The sequence below is a fragment of the Sceloporus undulatus genome, chromosome 4 (assembly GCF_019175285.1).
Source record: "Sceloporus undulatus isolate JIND9_A2432 ecotype Alabama chromosome 4, SceUnd_v1.1, whole genome shotgun sequence".
Lineage (NCBI taxonomy): Eukaryota > Metazoa > Chordata > Lepidosauria > Squamata > Phrynosomatidae > Sceloporus > Sceloporus undulatus.
The window spans coordinates 164,386,871-164,395,701 of NC_056525.1; the positions used below are offsets into that span (position 1 = coordinate 164,386,871).

Sequence of the window (8,831 nt, forward strand, 5' to 3'; positions counted from 1 at the left end):
CATCTTCTGTCTGTTTTGATCCCACTGAATGTTGCAAGATTGATCCTTTCTCGTCTTGCCCATACTACAGGATCCTAGTTTGTCCTCATGCACACAACCTTGAAAAGACTTCAAAGGAAAAACATTCTCCATCATATGGCTGAACAAAAACTAGCATAGGGCTTGCTAGAATAGTGCTACTCAAAGTGGTGGTTGTGTAACAGTACCAGTCTGTGAGTCAAGAACTGCTGGTCCATGACAAGTTTCCAGGAAAGAAAGAAACAGTTGTAATCAATGAGCATTTACAGGTACTGATCCCTGGCATATTGTCGTGTGTTAGGGAAGCAACACCCCCCCCCCTTTAGATAGTCTGAGCAGCACTGTCCTAGATCACTGCAGTTGGTGAAATTATGGATACATTCTGGGAAAATATTATTGTTAACATTTACATAATTTTACGGTATCCAGGGCCCGCCTGTGGTAGCAACATAGAAAGGGGTCTAGAGATAACATGGGCCACATCAGTGGAGTAATGTGACCCCATTCATGCATTTAGCAATGCTTATTGCTATTTATTTAAGTTCTTTAAGATACAGAGACAAAATCTACTCTAGGGCTAATTAAAATCTGTCAACAAATATGGAAAACATAAGGTATGGCCCAGGGATTAGAAATGCTCAATATACATTCCAATCCCTGGGAAAGGGGACACCAGGGATTTCAGTAACCACAGGACCATTATTTTAGTGTCCCTTGCAAGCAAAGTGATGCTCAAAATTCTACAATAAAGACTTTTTCATATATGGACTGAGAAATGACAGATGTTGAAATGAAGAGGCACTAGGGGTCGTATTGAAAAAATATGTTGAATATTGGCACTCACCAAAGAATTTCAGAAGAAAATCAGCCCATGCTTTATGGATTATAGCAAAGCCTTTTATTGTGTAGATCATGAAAAACCTTAGATCACTCTTAAAGAAAAGGGTGTGCCACAACATTTGTTTATCTTGAAGGATAGATAACTTGTACTCAGGACAAAAGGCTACCATCATGATACAATATTTAGAAACAAAATGGTTTCCAACTGGCAAGGGGGTCAGGCAAGGCTTTATTTTATTACCATATCTTTTTAACTTGTACACTGTAACTTGTATCATACATAAAGCAGGATTAGATTCAGTGGAACTGGAGGAAGAAGCATCAACAATTTATGATCTGCAGTTAACACCATAATACTAGCAGAAAATAGCAAAGACTTGAAGCAATTATTAAAGAAAATAAAGGAAGAAAGTGCAAAGGGAGGTTTATATCTGATCACTAAGAAAACAAAAATAATGACCACAGATTATTTACATAATGTTAAAACAGGTGATGAAGACATTGAAATAGTTCAAGATTTTCCATACCTTGGCTCAGTCATTAATCAGAATGGAGACTGCAATCAAGAAGTCAGAAGTAGGGAGATTATTACGCACCGACAGGATAAGGACAGGATTCTTCCTCTGTCCTTATCATGTCTTTAATTGCTATGCCAGTAAAGGCTTTCAGATCACATTGCTATTGTCCTGTCATTGAAGTGGCATTGCATCAATGCTAACTCCCATTAATGCAAAATGCCGGGCTATGGCACTTCAATGACGAAACAATAACGGGATATGCATGATGTCGTTTGAAAGTCTTTTGTGCGATCATGGTCAATCACACTTTCTAGAGTGAATGAAAGGATAAATGCAATGTCGTATGAAAATCTTCTCACAATTGCGCTATAAGAATGGGAAAAGTAAGGGGCAAGGATGTTTCGTCCCATGTCTGATAATCTCCTAGGACTTGGAAGGGAAGGTTTAAAGGAACTAGACAAGATCCTGAAGTGTAAAGATACATCATTGAATAGTAAAGTTAGGATTGTTCATGCCATTGTATTTCCAATTTTGGTGTATGGTCAGGAAAGGTGGACAGTGAAGAAAGCCAATAGGAAGAAAATCAACTCTTTGGAAATATAATGTACTGACAAGAAATCTGTCATTGATGCCAATGGATGGTTTCCTCCCAGTACCAAAACCAGGTTTGGAGCGCTTAATGCAGATGGTGTTGCAATGGGGTGAAGAGTTTAAGCCCTCTCTCCCATTAGGCTCCTGCCCTATATCAGGAAACCTGCACCAACAATTTACAAGTAACAAACCTCAGATGAGGATGTGTGTCATGGGTCTGGAGAACTTTTGGCTCTTCAGACACTGTTGGACTGTGAATTTGGACTGCAGGGGATACCATTCCTAGACAATATAGTCAATGATGAGGGGAAATGGAAGCTGCAGTTCAAGAGCACCTGGAAGACCCCACATTGCTTACTACTGTATGTTTGAAATGTTGAGCATTTGTGTGAAATGTTCTTACAATTACAAACTAGAATGAGATATCTTTGGCATAAACAGCTTATTGCCTATTTTGTGTATATAATTGTTCACATGTGACAAAGAAAACTATTGGGGACAGGTGTTAGAAGTATACCTTAAGAGAATGCTGAAGAGCCACCTGTCTCCAGTTTATTTATTATTTAAATGTATGCCTCCCATTCCCACCCAAAAAAGAGGCTCAAACCAGTGGTATTCCTGCACTGGGTATCACCTGGTGGGGGGGGGGCAGGATATCTGGGGTGGGGCTTCCAGGAAGGCATATGCTCTTTTTCTCCCTGTGCTGCCCCCCCACGTGCACCGGAGGGAATGCTCCACAGGAGATGGAGTGCATGGGGGTGGTGGAGTGCATGCAGGGACTAGTTGGTGTGCATGGCTTCTGTTGATGGGGAAAGTACCCTGTCAAGTGCCCCATGATCCCAAGGGTGCCCACTCTGGGCAAGAAGGGGCCCTGTGTCTAGGTGCCCAATGGAGGCTCTTCAGGGTAAACAGGGTACCTTTCTTACAGTAGAGGGGTCCCCCAGGAAGTGGATCCCCCAGGAAGTGGATGAGGAGGGGAGGTCTCTTCAGTGCCTCTGCCCAGAAGATGCCCAGGAAGTGGGGTGTGTGTGTGTGTGTGCAGCCAGATCGACACTTTCTCTCTCTCTCTCTCTCTCTCGCCCACCTTGCCAGCCCCTCTTCCTCCTCCTCTTTTCCCTTGGAGGTCGGAGGGATGGCATGGGTGTGTGTGTGACTGGGTGTCATCCCCCATCCTGGGATGTCATCCTTCTCCTGGGGTGCCACCTGGTGCAGTCCACACTTTTTGCACCCCCCAGTGATGCTACTGGCTCCAAGTTACTTACTGGTGTCTGGAAGCAACATTAGATGAGTTCTCAGTAGAATTCCCAGAACTCGAGGCCTGGTGTCTTCTCCACACCTTAAGGTGAGGGAAAGAAATTTCAGGGCAAACTGGTTAGAAGTGTCAATGTTCATTGGCCAGTATCCTGAATCAGTGATTTTTGGGGGGTATTTTTCTAATGAAATATTCTTGCTAATGGGTTTGCAGGTAAAATGGAGAACATTTTGATTGAGGGGAGTGTGAATGATCAGACAAAGATCCTCCTGATAAATGCTGCCTATTTTGTAACAAACTGGATGAAGAAATTTCCTGAGGACCAAACTAAGGAGTGTCCTTTTAGAATAAGCAAGGTATGGAAAAGACCATTTCCTACACAAAACTACTGTATAGTGAAATGTTAAACCAAAACATTTAACAGTTCATGAAACAAAATTTGCTACAGCATGCAATTCTCTTATTCTTTTTTGAGCTTTTAAATCCAGCCTTCTTTACTTCTCTTCTGCTTCTGTGAAACTTAATACATTTCTTTGTGTGACTATAACCAAGCAAGTCCAATTTCTTTGTTCAGACAGCATTGCGTTACTTAAAGTTCTTTATAAAGGGTTTCAGTCCAGTTCTTTGTATGCGTTCATCAAAATGTTATTTTAAATGGTGTGTGTGTGTGTGTGTGTGTGTGTGTGTGTGTGTGGTTTATGGCAAGCCCCACTTAAGCCTATGAAGTCTCCCATCTGTAGCCAAAAGTCTATCTAGGAGAATTATATTTAGCTCAATTTATTGGGTTGGCTACAAGGACCCTTGAGATCATTTCCCTTATGTCTACCAAGAGAAAAGGGTACCAAGGAATATTGCAGAGGCAGAATTATCTGAACAAAGTGTTTCTTTTATTAAGGGGAAAAAAATCACACAACAATCCACATTCACTCACATGTACATGCCAGAGATCAGAAAAGATCAGAAGTTAGCTTGGAATAGCTTGAGGCTGAACTAATGGCTATACTTACACAAGACGAGGATTGATTCTGGATCCAATTGTAAGGGGGATGGCATTGGATATGGCCGTTTGGTGAGCGGAGGGAGAACAGATGTACCGAGACCAGTCAGAGTTCACAGTGACAGGGTGTCCCCATGCCTTCCAACTAGCCCACTGATGGAGAATTTTGGGGATCTTTTATAGGCAAAAACTAGCCTAAATGCAAAGACGTTTGTCCTACATCAAAGGAAATCAAATCTGCATTGTAAAGGATTGCTTAGTCTGACAACGTCTGGGTTGAGAATTAAGTTGTAAATCAGCCTTATCGGGCTTGTCCAGCAAAACATCCTGCCTCAATTGCCTGTCTTCCTGACTTCAGAGGTGTTAAAATTTCTCATTTGCAACTCTCAAACTATTCTGTTTGATGTGCAAATAGGGTAGTGTGCTTCCACACTTTGGGGATCATGGCTGCCCAGAGTTCAGCATCTGTTTGGGGCCATAGGGAAAGCATACTCACCAAAATTCAGAAGATTTCAGCTTAGTGTAACACACCAGTCCTCGAAAGGTTTTCCCCAATTTGCCCCTTGCCCCAATTTTTGGCAGTTTTCAACCAGATACACAAAAACACACACCACACCTGCAACTAGAAAACCCCACCACACCTCAGTTTTCAGCATATATTGGCTCGGATGGTGACTGGAAGTGATGTTACATCACTTCTAGTTACAATTTTAGAATGGTATACAGCTACAAACAGAGGTTTTGGGGAACATTGGTGAGTGGGTGTCATCCGTGAGGCAGTGGGAGTGGGGAAACAGCACTGACTCTCATGCAGTTGCCTAGTCCTGCTTTAAATGTATCTTATACAGATACATTCACAAATCTTATCACATTTACATGTGTCTGCAGAATAGCTTAACAGTTTAGCTGGGGGTAGGCTTTACCTGAAAAACTTGTCTGTGCATTTCTTTCTTGAGGCACTCTTCTGATACATGAAGGTAATTTTTTATATCCTCTCCAGGAATCCTTAACCGCAACTTATAGTCAAGCAAATGCTTTTTCATTTATGTTCATGCTTAACAGACTGAAACCAAACCAGTGCAGATGATGAACCTGGAAGCTACGTTTTGTCTAGGCTACATAAATGATCTAAAGACCAAGATTCTGGAACTCCCCTGTCATAACAAGCACATGAGCATGCTCATCTTGCTGCCAAAAGATATTGAGGATGATACCACTGGATTAGAACAGGTACAAAGCCCATTTAAAAGCTGTTTTTGTGTGGTGAAACATCTTCATGTTGACCATTCTTACCTTTGAATACTTCACAGTTGTTTAGAAGAGAATGAGGAATGTATTCTTTTGGTGTTGGGGTCATATTCTCAGAGTTATTGCATCTGCCAAACGTGTAAGGCCAAACAAAAGAACATACACTGTTAACCTCATGATGTTGCATCAGTATGGCTGATTATAATCATCCACACAAAATGTTAATATAGTTATGTTCACAAAGGCATTCCATGGATACACAGGGCATGAACACAGTAATGCTTGCATAAATTATGACCTAGCGGGCCACATGAACTTTCATGCTAGGAAGAAAGGTACACCCTGTTCAACTGCTAAACCATACCCTCTTCAAAGTTATCAGATTATTTAAAAATTCATTTCTCTTGGATGACACGTGACCCTTCTACAACCCCATTAGGCCACTATGGTCTAATAGGAAGAAGTTTCAGAGACTGGGGACATACGTGGGTGAAAATATTTCCAGTGCATTGCTCAATTGGTCCAGTGGGATCATGTGATAGGAGGGTCATTTTCCATTCCATTCAGATGTGTCTCAAGCTATAAATCTCAATTGGCTCATTGCAATATAATGAGTTTCCAGTGGCCCCATGATACACCTGGGCCAATATGGAGAGCCCTGGTGGTGCAGTGGTTAAATGCTGGTACTGCAGCCACAAGGTTGTGAGTTTGATCCCAGGCAGGGCTCCAAGATCCACTCAGCTTTCTATCCTTTCATAGATTGGTAAAATGAGTACCCAAATTGTTGGGGGCAATTAGCTTAAGGATTGTAAACTGCTTAGAGAGTGCTGAGTGCACTGATAAGTGGTATAGAAATGAACATGCTATTGCTATTGCTATAGGCCATTGCTGTCCGCCACATTCATCATAATGCCTATATATCTATATCTATATCTATATCTATATATCTATATATATATATATCCATAGTAGCATAAAGATATTCTTCCCGTGAGGCAGAACATTCAAGAAGGTTAGACTCTAGTGACTTCGGTTATAAACCACCTCTAATGTTGGAAGGAGACATATTTTAGCAATTTGCAAAGAGATGCACAGTTCCTTACTACTAACCTCACACAATCTATCTATTGTGGTTTGCCAGCTCCTTCAAAACTCTACTTTTTGCAGTCCCTAGTTGTAAAATGAGGCTTGCAGAGACTTGTACACATAATTCATACATTTCATCCAGCTTGGCAAATCAAAAACTGTACAGATCTACCATGATCAATTATCAGTATAGCTCTATGTAACAAAGTGTGCATTTGAGATATAAGGCAGTTCCAGCTGGTGGGTAGCATTGCCAATTGGAGCTTTGTTACTTGTATAAGCACTTACTGTAGCTTTATGGTACACTGCTGTAACAATGTGTAGTATTTGTAAGAATGAGAGAGAATTTCATTTCAGTTTGTTTTTGATACGTACGGTATTTGACAACATCTGCAATGGCTTCCCATTTATATAGGAAATAATGTGTGTGTGTGTGTGTGTGAAACTGAATGTTTATTCAAGTCCAGGGCTTTGAATACTTGAAAGCCTGGGTATGCATCATTACATATTCAACTGTGTTTGTGGTACTGAATTATAATTTCCATCTCTTTTTTCTTCTTATCTTTGTCAAAGATATAAAACATGGTCCTGACCATGGTAGAAATAGCTGAACCCGCTGAATTTGGCAACTGCAAATTTCATTTCAGTTCATGCTTGAAGAATTTCCAGCCTTTTGCAATTTTTTTCAAATATGGGATGGAAACAAATATGTTTTTTTTGCGTGACAGAAATATTTAAATATTTCCTCATTCTTACTGTATTAGACCCATGCTTCTGCTTTGACTAGTAGTGTTTTAGAAGAGCTCCATTGTGATGGATTGTAATGTCTAAATCCCTAAATGAGCAGAAAGTGAAAGACAGTGAGCACAGATATCGATTTTCACCTGTTCTCTTCTTTTCTGTCTTCAGCTTGAGAAGGAGCTCAGCCCTGAGAAGCTGCTACAGTGGACCAATCCAAGTATGATGGCAAATGCCAAAGTGAACGTGTTTCTTCCTAAATTCAAAGTGGAAGGGGAATATGATTTCAAACCTATTTTAGAAAGCCTTGGCATGACTAAAATGTTTGATGAAAGTGCATCAGATTTCTCTGAAATGTCAGAGACCAAAGGGGTCACCTTGTCCCAGGTCATTCACAAAGTCTCCCTGGAAGTCGTTGAAGACGGGACAGAGTCCCGAGATGTACCAGGATACCGGATCCTGCAACACAAAGATGAATTTAAAGCTGACCATCCATTTCTTTTCTTCTTCAAGCACAACAAAACCCGCAGTATTGTTTTTGCTGGCAGATTCTGTTCTCCATAAACAGAAATGTTTCATTAAGAAAAAGCTGGTTTATAGGTCTCTTACTATCATTTTTCTGTAAAACTTGAAAACCTGGGTATGAACACCAAAAGATAATTTAAACTGTTTCATATGTCAAGCAGGTTGTACACTGTACTTTTTATGTGACGTAATCCTTCAAAATAGAGTTGATCATACTCTCCATAAGCAGCATTAAACTGTCCATAATTTTATATTACAATATCCAGAATAGTGTAGTTGATTTTTTCTTCATCCAGGGTAACTATGAACTTTATTTTTTGCATAGTGCATGGCTCACAACAATCTCCTCAGACAGTAAAGCACTAGGGAGCTAAAACTACCGTATATTCCGGCATATAAGACGACTGGGCGTATAAGACGACCCCCAAATTTACAACTTAAAATAGAGTGTTTGGGATATACTCACTGTATAAGACCACCCCTCTTCCACGATAAGTCATAAAGGAGCTGAAGGCGCACACAACAACAACAGCAACAACAACAGCAGCAGCGACAGAGGGGGGAGGAGAAAAAAGGAGAAGGAGAAAGAAGAAAAGGAGGGGAAGAGGAGGGAGACTCCACTACACTCTGAGGAAAGAGTGTGTGCCACATTTGAAATAACATCATACACAACATTATTTCACCCGCCTCGACAACTCTGCCCGCCCTTCCTCTTGGTGCATCTACACTTTAGAATTAATGCAGTTTGACACCACTTTAAGAGCCGCTGCTCCATCCTATTGGAATCCTAGAATCTGTAGTTTTATAAGGTCTTTTGCCTTCTCTGCCCAAAGAATGCAGGGGGGGCTGCTCCAAACTACAAATCCCAGGGATTCTGTATGGATGGAGCCGTGGCAGTTCAAGTGGCTCCTATTGGAATCAAAGCCCAGGAAGCTTTGTGCCAAATAGAAACGTGTTTGGCTGCAACTGCACTGCAGAAATAATCCAGTTTGACACCCTTTTAATTGCCATGGCTCAG

General features: G+C 41.0%; 1 protein-coding gene across 2 annotated transcripts in view; it reads left to right on the forward strand.

The window, feature by feature from the left end:
* Nucleotides 1–8,215, forward strand: part of SERPINB5 (serpin family B member 5) — a 30,041-nt gene extending 21,826 nt beyond the window's left edge. For both annotated transcript variants that reach the window (XM_042466421.1, XM_042466419.1), the window contains exons 5-7: nucleotides 3,433–3,575; nucleotides 5,279–5,446; nucleotides 7,460–8,215. In XM_042466421.1, coding sequence (XP_042322355.1) covers nucleotides 3,433–3,575; nucleotides 5,279–5,446; nucleotides 7,460–7,852 — 704 coding nt within the window. In that variant the 3' untranslated portion in view covers nucleotides 7,853–8,215. The remainder of the gene's footprint in view (nucleotides 1–3,432; nucleotides 3,576–5,278; nucleotides 5,447–7,459) is intronic.
* The last annotated feature ends 616 nt before the right edge of the window (nucleotides 8,216–8,831 follow it).